The following is an 18,524-nucleotide window of genomic DNA, read 5'->3' on the forward strand; positions in this document are numbered from 1 at the left end:
AAGACTACCCTAAAGGCACACGAACCACTAACGACCGTTCCAACTGATATGTATATATATAAATATATATAACTATATATATACACACTGCCAAAGGTAACGCGTGCAATGTGACAATAAGAGAGGTGGAGCGCTCCTTGCTCTTTCCGTCCCCCTCTTTATATATATATATATATATATATTATTTTAGCCGCTTGATACTTAATTTCTTCTTTTTCTTTCCTTTTGTCCTGCGCTTAATATACCTGTTTATATTTCCTTAAAAGAGAAACCCTTAATTTTAGATTTACAAAATTCTACGTTTCCTCTTTTTTTTTTATTTTTTACTTTACTCCTCTTCCGTCCGGTGGTTCAGCCCCACGGTGCCCCTGGGCGACGTGGTGTCCTTTCCCCCTTCGTTGAAGAATACACTTCAGCAAATGGAAACAAAAACAAATACCAAAAAGAAAGAGAGAAAGAAAAAAAATAGAAAAGAGAAATACGATAAAAGATAAAAAAAATATACACACACACGAATAAATAAATAAATATATATATAATAATAATAATGAATAAAATAATTAACTTCCACGGGTACTCTCTTTTTCCATAAATGCGGTTCTGATGATGATGATGATGATGATAGAGTAGCACTAGTACTAGTAGCTCACAGTTCACGAAGAACGGCACCAGAGAGACAATGCGATTAATAAAGAAAAAAAAAGAGAAGCGAATTAAAAAAAAAAGAAAAAAGGAAGTCAACCCGAGCACATATTATGAATGACGAAAAACTGAGTGTGGGTCGCTGTAGAGGATATACACACAATTAAGCCTGCAAAAAAAGAGGGGGAGGGGGGGGAGTTGAAATTCTTTTTTTTTAAAAGATTAAAAAGGAGAAAAAAACATAAGAGTTTATCGGACAGTCATCAGAAAAAAAAACATAATTCCGCGGCATCGCAGGGAATAAGGGATGAAAAGGAGTCACGTAATACTAACAAAGGCAACGCAGACACAGAAAAGGGCAGCAACGGCAACGAAAGCAGTAATAAACAGTTTTTTTTTCCTTTTTGGTGCGACGAGGCGTAAGAAAACAAGGGGGAGAAAAAAAGATAAAGGCATAAACAAAACAAAACAAAAACCAAAACACACACACACACACAAACATACTTCAGCTTCCGCCTTCCTTTGCCATTTCCTTTTATTTGTTACTTGCGAATACCGTTACACACAAACTCTCTCTCTTTCTTTTTCTTTCTCACTCTCACACACACGCACGTGCTCTTTTTATTTTTATTTTTTCCCTTTCACACAACCGTCATCTCACTTTAGTACGCATGGCACAATCGGGAAGCTTCTGCTCGTGACACATTGTGTTCAACCCCGTAGACGGTCCGCTGCGTGCGCATATAGAGCTAAGAGCACATGGACACAAACTAAGCCAATAGAATAAACAAAAATAACAGTAAAAAAAGAAGAGGAGGGGAAGGGAGGGAGTTGTGAAAAAAAAAATGATGTAACCCTCTATTTCCCTCCATTCTATTTTCGTTTCTTTTTTTTTTTCTTAAAAAAAAGTTTTGGGTAGTAGGAGGATGCATTACTTAGATAAAACTATTTACTAATCCCTTTTTTCAGGAACCTTCTTCCAATCCCTGCGTACGGCAAACTAAGTTTCTTCTCTTCTCTTCTTTTGTTTTCATTTCTTTTCCTCTTCTTGCTTTGTCTCCTATGAGCTGCACAAGGAACTTTCCACACTGAAACATGCAAGAACACAAACAAGCGTGAACACGCCCGTTTGTTTAACTAAGTACATGTGCAAGGACTTTTTACTTCACAACGTGAGCCAATCATCACCAACTGAACCACCACCATAACGGACAAAGGAAAAAAAAAAAGCAACAATAACAAAAAACAACAACAACACAAGAAAGTGCAGTCCATTGAACAACCAAACGCGTAATGGACGCATAATAATAATAATAATCACAGCCAAGGTGACCAGCCGTGAAACATTTGGGCCAACAGTTCCGTGTTCTGCGCTGTTTGGAGTAACTTCTGTACATGCGTGCGCACGCTGAGCAATTCGCCAGATTCGTAGCCTTGAATTTTTTCCATTACACGGGAAAGTACCCGCTCTGCATCGGCGTATGTTGGCTTCTTTCGGTGCACACCCACGCCTTGCTGCCGTGCTGAGTTGGCGCCACTACCGTTACTGTCCTGTTCATCTTGTTGAGCATTCTGCTGCTGCTGCTGCTGCTGTTGCGGGGGTATAATTGAAACTGCCCAACGAGAAAGCGGGTCATGCGCACAGGCTGCGAGAATTGTGGTAAAAAACTCCTTCTGCCCGCGAAGTAGTTGAAGTGCGGCTTGGCAGTGGTGGCGGAACGGTCCCTCCGTCCCCTGCACACCAAAGCCATCAACAATATTACGGGTTAGTCTAAAGGGAACCAACTCCGGCACGTGCAACAACTTTCCTTGATCAAAGGCGAAACCAAGGTCAATGTGCACCAACTCAGCGCGACCCACGTGGAGGAGTAAATTGTTGGCATGACGGTCGCCAAGGCCGAGTATGTAGCCGAGCATGCTTGATGCCGCCACACTACGGGTGTACGCTTCCCGCCGCTGCAACCACTCCTGCGGTGTAAAGAAATGCTCAAGGAAGAAATAATGGAGGGCGGGACTGAACTCTGCATAGAGGGAGAGTAGCACAGCGTGCTTTTGCGTTTTGCTTGCCTCATTGAGGCGCGCTCGACACACTTTCGAGGTGATTTCAGTGGGAAAGTACCGCTCATGAGCACCGGTAGGGTTCTTACTGCTGCTACTGTTTAAGTAACGGTCCAGTGGTATGGTACCATCCACCCACTCAATCAACCCAACGGTTGGGGCAAGGGGTACAACATTGTAGGTATATATGTGGAGTTGCCGCGTTAAGGGGTGCTTCTCAAACAAGGCATTTGATAAGCCAAACACTTGCTGAATTAGAGAATCTTGACGAAGATCATCCTGAGATTTAAGCAACTGCTGGACTGTGCGACCATCACTTAACACACAGCGGAGCACCTTTGGAACGTTAATCCCCCCAGGCGTTCTGAAAGTGCTCTTGTACTTCATAACTCGCGGCACTTGAGCCCGTTGCTCATCTTGCTCGTGCCTCAGTAGGGACGCTGACAGCGCAGAGTTAGTCGCGGGAACAGTCAGCGTGGGAGGCGGGATAGAAAGATCTTGCAGCGCGTCGCTGATAAGCATAAAAGTTTTCGGAATATTGCACTCCACATTGTCAGCAGCATCTGCGCGGTGAAAGGCCAGTTGTATATAGGCTTCGGAAAGGCTCTCTGCATCAGTGATAAACTTCCTTCGGCACTCAAATGCAGAGGCGTCCTCTGCGTCATTACTTGTTTTCTTACTGCTGCCGGTGCTCTTACTTTTCCCCCAAGGTTGTGCACTCGGTTCTTTAAGGGAAGTTAGAATACGTCTGGCGATAGCAACTTTTTCCTCATCTACCACATGCACAACTCCACCACTGGAGGCACCTTTACCTCCGGTGTCTCCCACACCTGGGCCAAACACATGTCCATTCGCAAGCGCAAGAAGCGGCCATACGGCACGTAGTGGCTGCTCCGTTGCAACTCGGTGCACCAATGTTTCAAGGTTTTTATTATCTAAAGACGTGCCCAGTTGCGCCACCAGCTGTGAGTAAAGGGGAAGAAACTTGTGCAGAGGCGTGTTGCTTATGGCCTTCGATATGACGTTGTCCGTAGCGGGAGAGGTGTCTTTTCGCACATAGCTTTCATCTTGATGTAACCACAGTGACACAAAACCAAACACCGCGAGGATGTCATTATCATCACCATCATGTCCACTCAGTTGCAAGAACCGCGAGTAGCCATTCAGTGCACTTCGCCTGTACAGAGCGTAAGATTCCGCTTCCTCCACAAACTCCCTCTCATCACAAGCATGCTCTGCAATGAGGCCTGAAATACGGCGCCGCAAAAGATTCTTCTCCTCTCTGCTCACCCCAGATTTGGATAGTTGCTCTTGTTTTTGCTGCAGCTCGGTGCGTGTGTGGATCAAGCTCTCCATACTTTTTTGCATTGTGCGATAATTGTAACTGCGTAGCCGCTCGGCAATGTCACGTGTGAGAGTATGACATAACCTGGCTAGTTGCAGGCTGCAATATCCAGTCCGGTCGTCAATGGCGCATCGAGTAAAGAAGGGATCACGCACTATCTGTGAAAGGGGAACCAGTCGAGCCTCGGTAACCCAAGCAACGAGCTGCAAAACGACAGGTGGCATCAGCGAAGGATTCTTTGGAAATGATAGTCCAGGCACACCCACAGCAAAAGGAGAAAGGAACGAAAACTGTGGATCTCCAGAAGCTCGTACCTGCGGAGAAGCTGGCGACGGTGCTGCAATGTTCTGAAGAATAGCAATTGCGCGATGTGGGTAGCCGCAAGCAAACTCCGCACGGGCATGTACGAGAGCTATAAGAACGGAGGCTGGTAAACCACATGAGCTCGTGGCGGCCTGCAGTACGGGCTTCAGGTTGCAATCCGGGCCGTTCGAGCCATGTGCCTCAACACTACCACCGCCAACACCGCCATCAACCACTGTTGAGAGCTCTGCGTAGGACGAAACCCATTGCCGAACCAAAAGCGGTTTGTTCGAGCACAGTGCTCGCTCACTGCATACTTCCAGATGCGTAAGCCACCACTGTGGTTGTTTACAGACAACACAGAGTTGCTGTTGCACGCTGTCCAGAAGTTGAAGTTCGTCATACGGCAGACGCACGTGCGCGAGGGAAGTGCCAACCCATCGTGGAGGTCTTGCGGAACCCACTCGAATTTCATGCTTACCGCAGTCCTCAATTTGCTGCAAAGCTTCCGCCCGCAACATTATATACCGCCAGTTCGAGGGATTAAGCTGTCGAAGCAGATGCTGCTGCGCCTGCGCACACCAACGGTGGGCGTCATGTCGATCGCCACGCCTCACACACTGTAGGGCATGATAAATGCCTTCGTCGACCGTAACAGTGGTCGGCAGCAACAAATCATGGAGTTTCCGCTGTTGCTGATAGCCATCTTCTTGTAGAAACCTCAAGTCCCACCGCCCACTCCGCCAGAGAGCACCGGCTAACGCAGCCCGCAACTGCATACACTCATTTTCATGTCTTTCTTCTTCCTCAGTTGCGTCCTGGACTGGTTGTTGAATATGATCATTACTTCCTGTAACAACGCCAAAAAATGAGGTGTGAAACTTCCTCTTGAGAGCGGAAGCCAGTAGGTGCAGGGCGGTCCCCGGATCCCCAAGATGAAGCAGTGCGTTCGCCTTCTCAATCACAATACGTGCATCCAAAATGCTGGTCTGGTAATCACGGCTCGAGTTGTTGGAAACAGGGTGCTCCAGGCGGTCAAGCAAACATAGTACAGCCTGCCAGTTACCTCGGCTCTTCTCCTGCTCAATTCGACGCATGGGGTGTTGCAGAAGAAACGCCTCTTCCCATGGCGTTGTGTGTTCTTCAGCTGCGGCACCCGTTTGGGCGGGCATGGCTAACCTTGATGCTGCCCCCGTGCCGCCCACGGCGCTGGCGCTTGTTAGAGTGGGTTTGGAACTTGCGCTTGCTGAAGCAGGGAGGTCGTCATAGTTGCCCTCACGAAGACGCAGAGCCTCCTTCACATCCACAAGAATGGCATGAACTGCAGACCGGAAATTGAAGAGACGTAGGGCTAACTCCGCCTGTGCCACATCGGCCCGCAACTGCCGCGGTCGACCATCGGAAGCCCCACGTCGGCACACATCAGGATTAACAGACGGGAAGAGTACTGAGGTCTCCTTTTGCTTGTGTGCATCAGCGGATAAACCGCGCGTAGATGCAGCAGAAATATCAGGGACAGTGGACGGAATTCCCTTTCGTCGACCAAGGAGTGACTCGCCGCTGAGCTCTGTGAATAGAACAGCCAAATGAGGTTCATGACAAGCCGCAGCGGCTGCGGCTAGGGTAAGTGGGTCAATGTCTGAAAGCCAATATGAATCCTTCATGTCATTTATCTCCGGTGGATCACCGTATTCACTACGCACGTACGGCGGGAATGTTATACCTCCCGCCACCTCCGCAGCGCCACGCCCCTCCGGCAATGCAAATTGTCCGCGTTGATTGTAATCTGATGCGTCCGACCGTACACCGCGGCTTCGAACTGCTGTCATGATCACAGATCGGCAGATATTCAATGCGCGCAGGAATAGGCGGGTGGTATGTGGAAACTGTTGCGCTCGCTTGAATAGACACTCCTCCAGTCGACCGGACCACGTAGCCCGCTCCTCGCGTTGTACTGAGGTCTCTTTCAGTAGTATAACATGAAGCAACGTTATGGGAAGGAATCCTTCAATAAACCACGTAAGACTGCTATTTCCCCCGGTGATGCCCTTTGGGGTGATTTGCACGGGCAGTAACATACAGTTCAGCACCGTGGAGATGGTGCCCAAACGCTCTTGCAGCTTGTATTGGCGAATGATTGCTATGAGAAACAAACGCAGAAAACGTGGTTCATCTTCATGCAGCTGGAGTGCGTCCCACACCAACGAACTTCTGAGGGAGTTAAGTTGTTCGACTGCCCCGTCAGTACGAACTGCGCTGATGTTTCGTGGAATGCTGCTCAGCTCCCGGCAAAATACCGCCAAATCCCCGAGACTGACAAACGAGTTCGTCCACTCCAAGTGTTGATTCCCCCTGTTATGACGAGTCTGCCGCTGTTCCTCTCCGTCTTTTTCAAATAATTGTAGTGTCCGTCTAATGAGTGTGGCACTCCCTCCAACTTTTCGGCGTGACCTGACCGGTGCCTCATCCGCATCGTTGGCATCTGACAAAGCCTCCACTTTGACGGTAGCTCCTTCACTAAATGGATCACCCTCATTTATGCTTTTGCCATCCTCTTTTTTGATGCTGGTGAGCCACCCACGAAGTGTAGTGGATGCAATGTGGGCATTACATGCATCGGCATCGAATGAAAGTCGGTAGAGTTGCTCAAGGTGCTGACGGTAGACGTGATGTAGAGCCTCATCCAGTGAGCGTTGCTGCAACAGGCTGTGGATGTCTGCTGTCGGAGAAAATAATGACTCCACACAACTCTCGCATCCAGACTCGATGAAGCACCAGCAAATTGCACGAAGAAGATGAAACGCACTCAACTGAGCATCACGGTTTGTTGTCTGAAACACTGTGACAGGCGCCGCAACTGCCACTGGAGAGACACCTACAGCTACAGTGGTCTGTGCAGATTGTCCAGCGGTATCAGAACACACCACTGTGAGCAAATGTTGCACTGCTCGACAACACGTGTTGTAGGCAACGCTGGCTGTTTTAATGGTGACATTTTCCGTGGAGTTGGGCACTCTCTGCGAACCCGCCCCGGAGAGCCGCAGCCGCTGTTGTTCGTTAAGTCTGTACAGGCGAATGAGTGCCACGAAAGCCTCCCTGTCACGATCCACAGCAGATGCGACATCATCATAAAAAGAGGAGGCTGGTGCTCCAGAGACGAGAATGACGTTCTCAAGTTGCGATAGCACGCGCGCTACACGACGTGCCGGCCCCTTTGCGCTAACCCCGGAGCTGTTGGCCATGTCTGCTTGGTCCTGTTGACGAACCTCGTCTTGCTGTTGTTCGACACCAATACTTTTTGACACGGCCACTTCCTCCTCTTCATTATCAACGTTTATGAACTCAACAGGTGTATCGGCACAACTGCCCTGCGACGCCCTCCGCGAGCGTTTCATGGCGTCCCATGTTGACGACACCACTCGCGACTCTTCTGTCAACGATGACATAATGGTGGAGATGAACGCTTCATCTGCTGCAGCTCCGATACAAACTGCCGAGGGTGCGGTTGCGGGCGTAGTGACAACAACTGACCACACATGTAGCAGCACCTCGCATACCACAGGGCGTACATCCGGGCATGTCATTAGCATATTACCACACATCCGCAAAACTGTGTGCAACATGTGAGGCACTTGTTGGAGCAAATCACGACTCCACCACTCCCCCACAATATCTCTGAACATCCGCACCAGAAGCAGACGACGCGCCCCACGGTTTAGGTCCTGTGTGAGACAGACGTACAGTCGCTGGAGTAACACATATGCATGGTCGCCACCGTCGTTTGAGAAGAATGCATGCACTGCTTGGTGATCAAACGCTGAAGGCGGGTGGGAACCACGCGATAGCTCTCGCATTTCTGTCATCGCCTGTTGTGTGTTCGAAGAGGCCACGTCACCTATTGACTCACAGAGCAACTTAACTGCCCAGTGAATCTGCTTAAGTTCGATGTACGGTGAGAGGGTGCCGACGAGATCTACAAAACGGCACAGAATACCATCAGCATTATAACGCATAAGTGAAGCAAAACGGTGGGAAAGTGCGCTTCGCAGCCACTCCAATGCCACTCGAGCAGCACATCCTGCTTCTTCCAACTTCGCGTCTTCGTCGGGTTCCTCGACACATTTCCGGGTGTCTTTCAGCCCCATAAAGCTTTGGTGACCGCATCTGACACGCGCTCCAGTCAATTGTGACCATTCGACACCCATTCCACTCTTCTCGGATAAGGAGGCAAACAGGAGTAACCGTGCCACTACATCAGGGAAGTGTGCAACGATGCATTCGATAAGTAACTGCGGCGTGCACTCAGGATCAGGTTCTTGTCCAACCGCTTCGTCACCCTTCTCTCCCCCCTCAATTGGAGTTTTCTCTCGCTGTTGTTGTCGATGGTGGAAGATAGCTAACCGCCAGAGGAGGCTACTGGGCCGCATGAATACGGCACCTGCAGCCTCGTCCTCCACAGCTTCGCGTGCTTGAACGCTATTCGAACCACGGCTTGAGCAGCATAATAAAACGATCGGCAACAACAACGGCATAAAAGCTGCCCAAAGCTGCGATATAGAGCTAAAGCCAAAGCACGTAATAGGCAATGCCTCTAGCGGGTGACCGAAGCTCCACAACCAATCAAATAAAAGCCGTTCACGGTGGTGGTGGCACAACTGTTGAGCACTCATCTTACTTCCCTCTCCAATCGCCAATTCTAATTCAGCTGCGTCACTTCCTAGCAGAGTACCTACATCGTCAGCGACGCCGCCGCCCCCTACCCTAAGTCTGGCGTACTCACCAATCAACTGGAGACATTCGAGAATCAAATCCTTATGCATGAAGCCGTGCGTGGCCCAACATTCCAGTAATTTGCACACAACTCGGGGCTCCATCAACGGCACCGCCCTTGCCGCCTCAGCTACCGCCCGTAGACTTGTCGCACAGCTCATACCGCTCGTAGAGTTCATTCCCTCGCGAGCGCTGGCAATCATATCGCGCATCACAGCTCCGGCTCGATCGCTAAACCGGCTGAACAGAAAGCGAACCTGCAGAGCTGTGTGCTGCCGCACGGCGTAAGGGGCATCGGGAGAGAAGAAGGAAAATATGTACCGACCGAGCTTTTCTGCAACTCGAGCGTCACAGAGGAAAAGAAGACCATATATAGCTGATATGACGGCACACTGTCGTTGGGGAGTAAGAGGTGGGATGTCGCTCTGCGCAGAGTCGCTCACACGTTCAACAAAGCGCTTCAGCATTTGCCCTTCCTCACACAGTAACTCTTTCTCCGGTTCGTCGACTCCGACACCCGTAGTCGATAACCGATACTCATTTTGCTGGCCTTCGCACCTTTCGGCGGAGTGAGCGGGCGCTATGGCATAACGAGCTGCTACCGTTGCAGTCCCCTTTGTGTGCAACGCATAGTAGCCGAATGTTGCGAATATGCTTTCACACATGGAGTGGGCATAGCGGGCGAAGAGAGTTTCGAGCAGCGCAAGAAGCGCATTTCGCGCGTTCATATCTCCCCATAAACCACGCAGCAACTGGAGCAGATACGCCAAACAGTCAACGGACGCCAGAACGAAGGGCACGAATGGGTGGGGTTTCAATATCGCCCGGGTATCTGCTCCCTCTTCAGCAGCGTCGTTGCGGCCAGAGATTCTGTCAAGAGGTAAAATGAGCTCATTCTTCACAAGAATGTCCACAATTACAGCTGTTACGTCCGAGGGGTCCACCAAAGGTTCAGCGGCGGCCAGCATCAAACGCTTGTGGCGCACCAGCGTTAGAAATTCACCCAGAACTCTGCAGCTGAGTCGCATGGTGGCCTGAACGATTATTGTGCTGTCTGTGGTCGTTATTTCCGTCTGTTTCCATGAAGCAAGTCGGGATATGCCTTCATTAAGCAGTCGACGGCATGTGGCACCGACAAACCTGAGAATAGTTTGGCGCGGTTCCCATAGTGCTAGAGACCGTGAAAGAAGCTCTGTGCCGACATCATGGAGTAGGAGCAGCAGCGCCCGAAGCACCGCACGAGCTTGCGTGAGCGAATCGCGAAGCAGACGGGTGGTGAGGTAATGACACAACCACATTACAGCGTAGTAGATTCGACCAGGGGCCGTGGGAAGACGTTGAAAAACCGAAGCAGGTTGTTCAAATAACTGCTGTGGTGTAAAATCCAAAAGCACACGAAGATCTTCCGACTCACTGTCGCCATTGTCACCACTATTAAGTCTGTCTGAGCACCCTCCAGTCAGGTTGGCGTTGTCATCAGACTTTGCGCTTGCGACAACCCCTGCACCTGTGCACTCCCCCGGTTGCCGGCTACATTTTCCTTCAGGAAGGTGCCATATCCCAAGCCGGTATAAGCGCAGAATAAAATGAAGAACCTGAATGGAATGGATGCACAACTTGCGGTGAATCAGTGCCACGGTTTCTTCACACATGCCTTGTTGTTGTTGGTACGCAGATGGTTCAGTGCCAACGATCCCAGCAGACGTGGTCGCAATTTTTGCACTGCACGCCATCTCAGTTACAGCACGAACAACTTCAGCAGAAAGGGCTTCCATTACAGCGGCTGGTGTATCCCCAGGACGTAGTCGACTACCACCGACATCCAATACACTTCCCTCCGACGTGCCTTCAGGGTATTGCCCACAAATGTCATAGCCGCTGCAAACTCCAGTAGTTGAAGGTCCCTGCATGTCACGCAACACCTCTTCCCTGGAGAGCGATAAGAATTCATATAGAAGAAGCCAGTGTCCACGAGCAGCCTCACAAACAGATGCAGGAAGCTGCTTCTCAGGCGTTGTAAAAGCTGAGCCAACAAGACGGCGCGAGTGGCCAAGTTTTTCTCTGATGCGCCGCAATGACGCAACGCTTCTTCCACCACCCATGTTATATAGAAAATTTGCGCTATCCGTTCCTGCTTCAGAAGCGGTGGTAACCTTAACGCCCGATGTGGCAGTCGCCACGAGGGAGTGTTGACAACCCATCGTGCTCTCGGTGATAATAAGGCATAAGGACAACACATGATCCTCCGCTGAACTCAGCACACTTTCAAACGCTTCGGCCGCTCTCGCAACAGCGGCAGGGGAGTCTGTTTCCTGTCTCCACACGAGACCATCATCATGCGGAAAGAAACAAACACCGTGTGAAATGCCAGCTACAACAAAGGAGAGCACCGTCGAGAGCCGTAGAGATGCTGTAGGCAAATCCATCAGTTGGTCTCCGTGTAGCGACTGAGAGCACCCGTCACGAACTCGTTTCTTCATTGAAACCCGATGGGATGCGGTTATTTGAGCTGCCGTAGCTCCATAATGATGGTAGGCTGAGAGAAACTGCATCATGGACTTAAACAACGACACCGGGATACCCGTTTTGATGGCGTTGTTTGTGGGTGCAAAGGCAGCGGAAGCGGAGGGACCTAACAGAGACGATCCCGCTGCTGAGACGCCTGTTCGCCTTGCAGCTGAGAATGTTTCTCCAAGTGGCTGGTTAAGCGGTAATACACCTTCCACCCCTGATCCACTTATTCCCCCCGCCATTGCTACCGGTCCCCCAAACCCCGTTGAAGGTGTCGACGGCAGCGCCCCTCCACCAACAACAGCATAAATTCGCGCAGTAATTGCACTGAAATGAACGGCAGAGTGCAGTCGCATGCGTTCTTCGGTCGTCACGAGAAATGGGCATTGACCAACCACCCCGCGTTCAAGCAAAAGTGACAACAAAGAGTACACCTGTTCCTTTGGGTGACTCTCTTCCTCTCGTTGTGCCGTTTCAGTGGGGAAGTAACGACGAATTAGCCATCGAAACAGTTCCTGCTGGCAAACAACGGAGGATCGTGGCCCCACTGCATGCAGCACTGCCAGCAGTAGCGACTCTAACTGTACGCCATAGTACGGAAAAATGGGGAGAATCCCTTGCTCCACTAAATAAGTGCACTGATGCTCTGTAAAACCAAGCGTGGCGCACGGTTGGGCGAGGAGATGAAGCATAAAAAGTGAACTGTCCTTGATATTGTTCTGCACTGCCGGCGCGCCAATTGGACCACCGCTGCTTGTGGAACTTGAAGGCGTGTGCCCACCCGCGCCGAGACCAAAACTCGCGGAGCCACAACGGTGTAGGTTAGAGTCACTCAAAGCACCTGTCACACTCCCTTGTAATGTCCTGCACGTTCTTACCGGCGTCTCTGCTGCATCACGGCCGCTTTCGAGGAAGAACAGCGAGCGAAACAACTGCAATATAACGTTACTCGGGTGAACGGTGGATACGGGCTGTGGATCGTGGGAGAAGCCGACCTGATCAGAGACGTCAGCGATCCCTTCGTCTCCTTCACGTGGACGTTTTCTCCCTGTACTAACTCCATTATCATGGCTCTTATTGCTACCGGTGCTTTCGCTTCTATCACCCGATTTACCGCCACTGTCGCCACCGCTGTGCCTGCTGGTGCCGTCTCCACTGCGTGATCCAGGGGAAGTAAATAGGAGCGCCAAATAGGCGTCGTGTGTGCTGCAGGCCAAATAAAGCACAATGGCCCCAAAGTCAAACAACGATGCAAGTGGTCTACATGGAAAATGTGATAATTCACGACGTGAAACGAAGTTGAATTCACTTCGTGGCACCGTGAATAGTTGCCGCATAAAAGGCAACACCGTTTCATGCAGTAATACCAGTGTCCGCGGGGGAGTAGAAGCGGAAAAGGGGGAAGCAGGTGCCTGTACTGCTGTTGGTGAGCAGATTAGGGAGGTTGTTGGTGGTGGTGACGCGGAAGAACTCTTGGCTTGTGACCGCAATAACGGCGCGTTGCTTTTTTCTTCCTTGTGATTGGATGCGTTGCCGGTGGTACTGCAGGAGTTACTACCAAGAACATTTCCGTGGTGGTGTGCAGCACGCGGCCTATTTCGTTCAATGTCTGCTCGCACGTTTTGGCCTAATACTGCCGAAAAGGATGCACACACCTGCGTGGTCAAGAGGGTTAAGGCCTCCAATCGCCAGCCATCCCTTCGTGTTGTGGCATAAAAGAAGTGACACAGTGGTTTCAGGAGATCCAGCGGCACACCTGAGGTTAGTGGGTAGTCGTCGCGAGCTATTTTTATAAGTAAGTTTACAGCCACCAGGAGGTGTTCCTCCAACCGCAGTGCACACGTGGGTCTCTGGTGGCGTCGCATGGTGATGTTCACGAGTTGCTGCATGACAAAGGGTAATGTGACTTTGCGGTTGTTTTCCGGTTTATCGACGGCCACGGCGGTGTCCTGGCTGGGCATAAATGCGCTAAGAAGATGCGGCGCCCGAAAGAGTTGAACGAGAACTGCAGCATACGTTGTTCCCTCCTCCACAGAAGGAGCTTGATCCCCATCATCATTCATCTCATGAGAAGTGGGTCCTCGGTTGCTTTTTTTTGAGTTGCCACAGCCGCCTGCTGGAGGCGCGCCACGGCCACGCACCCACGTCCCCGTTCCTCCACCAGTATCACTTCCGTTTGCTTCATACACCGTTTTATCAATAAGGTCTAGCAGACGCACTGTCAACTTCGCTATGAGCTTCGGCAGCAGGTTTGATAGATACCCATCAAAGAGAAACAGATGTAACAAAAGTTGCGCGAATTCCTGACCACAGACTGGGGCCAAAACCTCCGACTGTAAAACCTCGAGCGCGCAACTCACAAATCCGTTGAGGGGAACGGCGTTCTTCCACAGAAGTGGCAATACTGCGTGGTTTGGAGGCACTGCCCAAATATGGTGCGATGCCTCTCCCCAACCCTCACCACCTCCAACTGGTGCCACGTGCTGCGGTGCCGATTTGAAGGATGAAGATGTGAAATTGTCCCTCCCATCTCCTCCATGATGATGTTTTGCCGTGTCGAAGCCGGATGACATGGAATGCGTATCACCGCCCCCACCACCCACGGAGCTGCTGCCCGTCCCAATAAGCATAGAGGAAAAGGAAGAGGAAGAGGAATGGGCAGCGGTTTGTTGTTGTTGTTGAACTACCGACGCAGGCAGGTTATGATGGACGGTCTCAATTAGCGCTCGCCATGGACGGGCGAAGTCGGTGCGCAGTTTTCTTCCTCTATTTTCTGAATAAGCGCTAGTTCCTGACTCGTCCTCAGCAATGTTCACACGGCCCAATGCCGCCATTTGCCGACGCTTTGTTACCGCCTCGTTATACTGCTGGAGTGCAGGGCGAAGGACACTATTCATCACCACGAAAAGAATGTTGTTTGCCACATGTTGACCGAATAAATCCTGAACACACATGCAACTCTGTTCCACCGTGTTGTCAAGGAACGTGCGAAGATCTTGCAGAAACTTGGGTGCCTCCCGTATAGTTGCCCCTTGAAGATCATTGCAGATCGTTGTAAGGCTCCTCTTAAGTGCCTCCTTGTCTAATGAAATACTCCGCTGCGACACTGCCGGATGCCGTCCCCTAAACAATCCAAGCATTGAGGCATCTTGTGAGGCTGACATAATCACGGATTCGATGTTTGATGACTACAACTTATACCCTCTCGTGTTTATGTGTATCCGCTTTTCGTTTATTTATTTATTTTTTGTTTTCCTCCCCCTTTCTTTCTTTCGTTCAACTCCTCTCGTTGTGCTTCCTCCTTCCTGTACGCGTTCGTTAATTGACTGCAACGCCAAACCAGATGGCGCAACTTAGACCCGTCTGTTCCTGGGAACTAACTAAATAAAAAATCAAATCTGTGTACAGTTACACCTGTTTGTATTTGTATAAACTCCTTAGCCTTCGCTTCTGTTTTTAGCTCCCTTTTTTTCTCCTCCACTTTCTCAGAGATGTGCGCTGGGAGAAGCTGAGGCTCTGTTGTTGTTGTTTTCTTCCCTTTTTTAAATTTGTTTTGGGGAGCCGTTTCTCCTTCACACGAGCGGTGGAAATGAAAACCTTCACTTATGTGAAATCTCCAATAATAATAGTGGTAGTAATGCTTCTTCCTTTTTTCCCCCAACTCTATTCACCTGAATCGGCTTCGACTTCTTTCCTTTTCGCGTTTTTTTTTCACCCTTGCTGTCTTTATAACGCTACGTAATGTCAGTCGATATATATATAAATAAATAAATAAATAAATATATATATATATATATATATATATATATATATAAATACGTATATACTTCTGTTGACTACAGTAAAGTATATTTTTTTGTTTTATTACTTGTTGTTGTTGTTGTTACAAAAATAGTTTTGTTTCTGTTTTACCACCAGGGCTCTAAGGCAACTCAACGCTTTCCCAAATCCCCGTAGCGCCTATTTTTTTTTTCTTTCTTTTTTGTTGCCTTTCTCGCCCTCCCCCAACTCATGTCGAAAGAAAAGGAAAGACAACAAGCCAGTTGTGATAGCACTGAGAACACACATACAGACACATAAAAAAAATAAAATATAACAACAACAGTAGCAACAGAAGCAAATTAGAGTGGACACAACAGCAACTCATTGCATCCAGTAACGCATCACCACCATCACCACATCAACCACAGCATCAGAAACATTTCTTCTTTCCCTTCTTAACTTCTCAGGCGGCCAATTATTTATTATACGTGAGCCTACCTTACCCAATAATAAAAAAGAGTTCATAAAGTTTCTTCACTGGATCCCAACTGCAGCGATATCTTCCCTTTTCTTCATCACTTCCCGCATTTCCGTAACCGCCCCATGATGTTAATCCACTTGAGGTGCGCGGTAATTTCGATGGAAACTTGAGCCCTACCGTCATGTACCCCTCGCAAGCCACTAAAAGATAAACAACATCATCATTAGGCGGTTTTTCCACTTCCTGTTCACGTGCTGAGCGCCACCGGTGCAGCGGCCGAGCTCCCTCCACCGCCTGTGGGAAATAAAATTCCAACCAAACTTTGGTTTGATACAACTCGGGATCATGTTCAGTACAATAATGAAATTCCGGGCGACCGAATGGTGCGAAGGATGTAACTGATGATGCATGTGGTGCTGAAGTTTGTTGCAGGAGGAGTTCCCGTGTGGCTTTTTCCTGCTCTGCACGGCGCATGGCTTCTTTGTTAAGTTCCTCCTCCTCAGCCAATCGCTTCTCACGATTAGCGCTGCGCTCAAGGCGCTCAAGTTGCAAACTGTGAGTTTTACCAGCCAAATGTTTAATGAAATTATTGTCATCACTACAACACACGTCACAAAGGGTACACACAACATGTCCCATATGATTCCGCTTATAATAAGGGTCACAACGCGCCTGAGCGGCGGGGTCAAATGCCTTCACATGTGACATGTTCTACAAAGGGAAAGAAAAAGCACAAACACACACACACACACACAATAATAATAGTAATAATAGTAATAATAATAATTCGGAGGCTAATGAATGATGATTACTATTATTGATATATATATATATATATATATATCCTGTTCCTCGCCTTCTTATTCTTGTGTCTGTTTTAATCCTCACGTCACCTCAACTTTTTAATTTAACTTAATTTAATTTCCCCCCCTGCCCCACAACAGCGGAAGCAGTGAGACCTGTCTCTAAAAAAAAAAAAGTAAGTTGTAGTTGTTGTTATTTGTTGTGGAAGATCGAATGAAGAGAAAAAGAAGAAGAGAGAAAAAAAAAGGAAAATAAATAAATAAATAAATACATACATACATTTGTGAAAGTGAGAATGTGTGTTAAGATTTCAAAAATGAAAATAACAACAACAGCAACAACAGAGGAATAAACGTTGACATATATGTATATATATATATTGTTTGAAAGAATAAACATGAGATCCAGAGTGGCAATTGCTGTTGACTGGGATTTCATAATGATGAATTGCAGGGAATTTGATGATGGTACACAAAAACTCGAATTCACTGCGAAAAGTAAAGGAGGAGGAGGGGGGTGCGGAAACACGCACACACAAAAAAAAAGAAAAAAAGGAAAAAAAAAAACGGTAGAAGCCGTTGCATAATTTGACAATGGAGAGTCACTAAATGTATCTTTTTCTTTTTTTTGCTTCCGCTTTTGTCATTTTCTTCTGAAAAGCAGATGGTGAATATTAAAAATTAAAAAAAAAACAAAAACAGAAATAAAAATAAAAATAAAAGAGACAAATTAACAATAATAAACAGCCAATAAAAAAGAAAAAAAAGGAACACAAAATAACACTGGAGAAATAAAAATTAAGAAGACACCCACCCAAACAGGCATTTTAGGGGAAATTGAAGGTAAAATAAAAAAGTAATAAAACGCAAAAAAAAAAAAAGCAAATCAAAACAAACAAAACAACATCAAATCAACAACAACAACAACAGGAGGAAAAGAGAACCCAAAATCCGTTTCAAACATAAAAGAGGGTAATTTGTTAAAGCATAACAACCATTAAAAACAAAAAAACAAAAACAAAAACAAAACAAAAACAACAAAAACGAAAAAAAAAAATGTGCGATGCAACAAATTTTATAAGAGAGTTATAAAATGATCATTAATCCTTCACTGTCATCGCAATATTTGCTTCTCTGTTTCCTCCCTTTTTCTTTTCTTTTATTTGTTAACCCTAACGGATACATGACATCATATTTTACATTTTGTTGTTTTATTTCCATCTCACACGTGTCACTGCCACTCTTTCTTTTTTTTTTTTGAAAAATCACACACACACACACACGAAAAAAAAAGGAAAAAAAAAAAGGAAAACACAACAAAACATAAAATATATGCAAATGCATATATGCGTAAAGTATATACGACGGAGTTTATACATGATGGATTAAGCAATGACGAAAATAAATAAATATAAATATATATTAAAAAAGATAAGAAATGAAAAAGAAAAAAAAATGCTTTTTTTACAACAGAAGGAGAAAGAGGAAGAGGATTAAAACAAAAAACAAAAACAAAAAACTTTTATTGCCCACCTTTATTTATTTATTTATCTATTTACTTGTTTATTGTTTTATATTTTTTTTTCTATCGCCTATTCCTCCCCTTCTCAAAAATATTTTTCCGTGTTGTTTCGTGCTGCTGCTTCATTTTTTTTTCCCCTCTTCTTTTCTCTTTATAATCCTAATCCTAATCTTAATCTTAATCTTTTAAAAAAAACTTTTCCACAGATTTGATATAACTCTTCATTTCCACTCCATTTATTTCCACCTCATATAAACTTACATTTTGTGTTTCTGTACGAAACAACACCGAATAAAAATAAGACAAGAAAAAAAAAAGACAAAAAAA

General features: G+C 47.4%; 2 protein-coding genes across 2 annotated transcripts, besides 23 other annotated features; both read right to left on the reverse strand.

Annotated features, from left to right (window-relative positions):
- Positions 1-18,524: part of a sequence feature (sequence corresponds to BAC RPCI93-25N14) that runs on past both edges of the window.
- Positions 47-83: a microsatellite.
- Positions 160-182: a microsatellite.
- Positions 418-552: a sequence feature (A-rich).
- Positions 602-623: a microsatellite.
- Positions 691-736: a sequence feature (A-rich).
- Positions 1,079-1,143: a sequence feature (A-rich).
- Positions 1,652-1,692: a microsatellite.
- Tb927.2.2260 (phosphatidylinositol kinase domain protein, putative) lies at positions 1,960-14,793 on the reverse strand (the record flags this gene model as incomplete). Its single annotated transcript, XM_946442.1, has 1 exon — positions 1,960-14,793. One exon carries the CDS (start codon positions 14,791-14,793, stop codon positions 1,960-1,962), a length of 12,834 nt encoding a protein of 4,277 aa, XP_951535.1.
- Positions 2,215-2,239: a microsatellite.
- Positions 15,381-15,455: a microsatellite.
- Tb927.2.2270 (hypothetical protein, conserved) lies at positions 15,891-16,580 on the reverse strand (the record flags this gene model as incomplete). Its single annotated transcript, XM_946443.1, has 1 exon — positions 15,891-16,580. The coding sequence occupies one exon, from the start codon at positions 16,578-16,580 to the stop codon at positions 15,891-15,893; it is 690 nt and encodes a 229-aa protein (XP_951536.1).
- Positions 16,604-16,627: a microsatellite.
- Positions 16,627-16,659: a microsatellite.
- Positions 16,693-16,716: a microsatellite.
- Positions 16,774-16,796: a microsatellite.
- Positions 16,926-16,954: a microsatellite.
- Positions 17,213-17,242: a microsatellite.
- Positions 17,351-17,397: a microsatellite.
- Positions 17,521-17,602: a sequence feature (A-rich).
- Positions 17,683-17,731: a sequence feature (A-rich).
- Positions 17,960-18,004: a sequence feature (A-rich).
- Positions 18,074-18,194: a sequence feature (A-rich).
- Positions 18,210-18,243: a microsatellite.
- Positions 18,491-18,524: part of a sequence feature (A-rich) that runs on past the window's edge.

This window comes from Trypanosoma brucei, chromosome 2 (genome assembly GCF_000002445.2).
Source record: "Trypanosoma brucei brucei TREU927 chromosome 2, complete sequence".
NCBI lineage: Eukaryota > Euglenozoa > Kinetoplastea > Trypanosomatida > Trypanosomatidae > Trypanosoma > Trypanosoma brucei.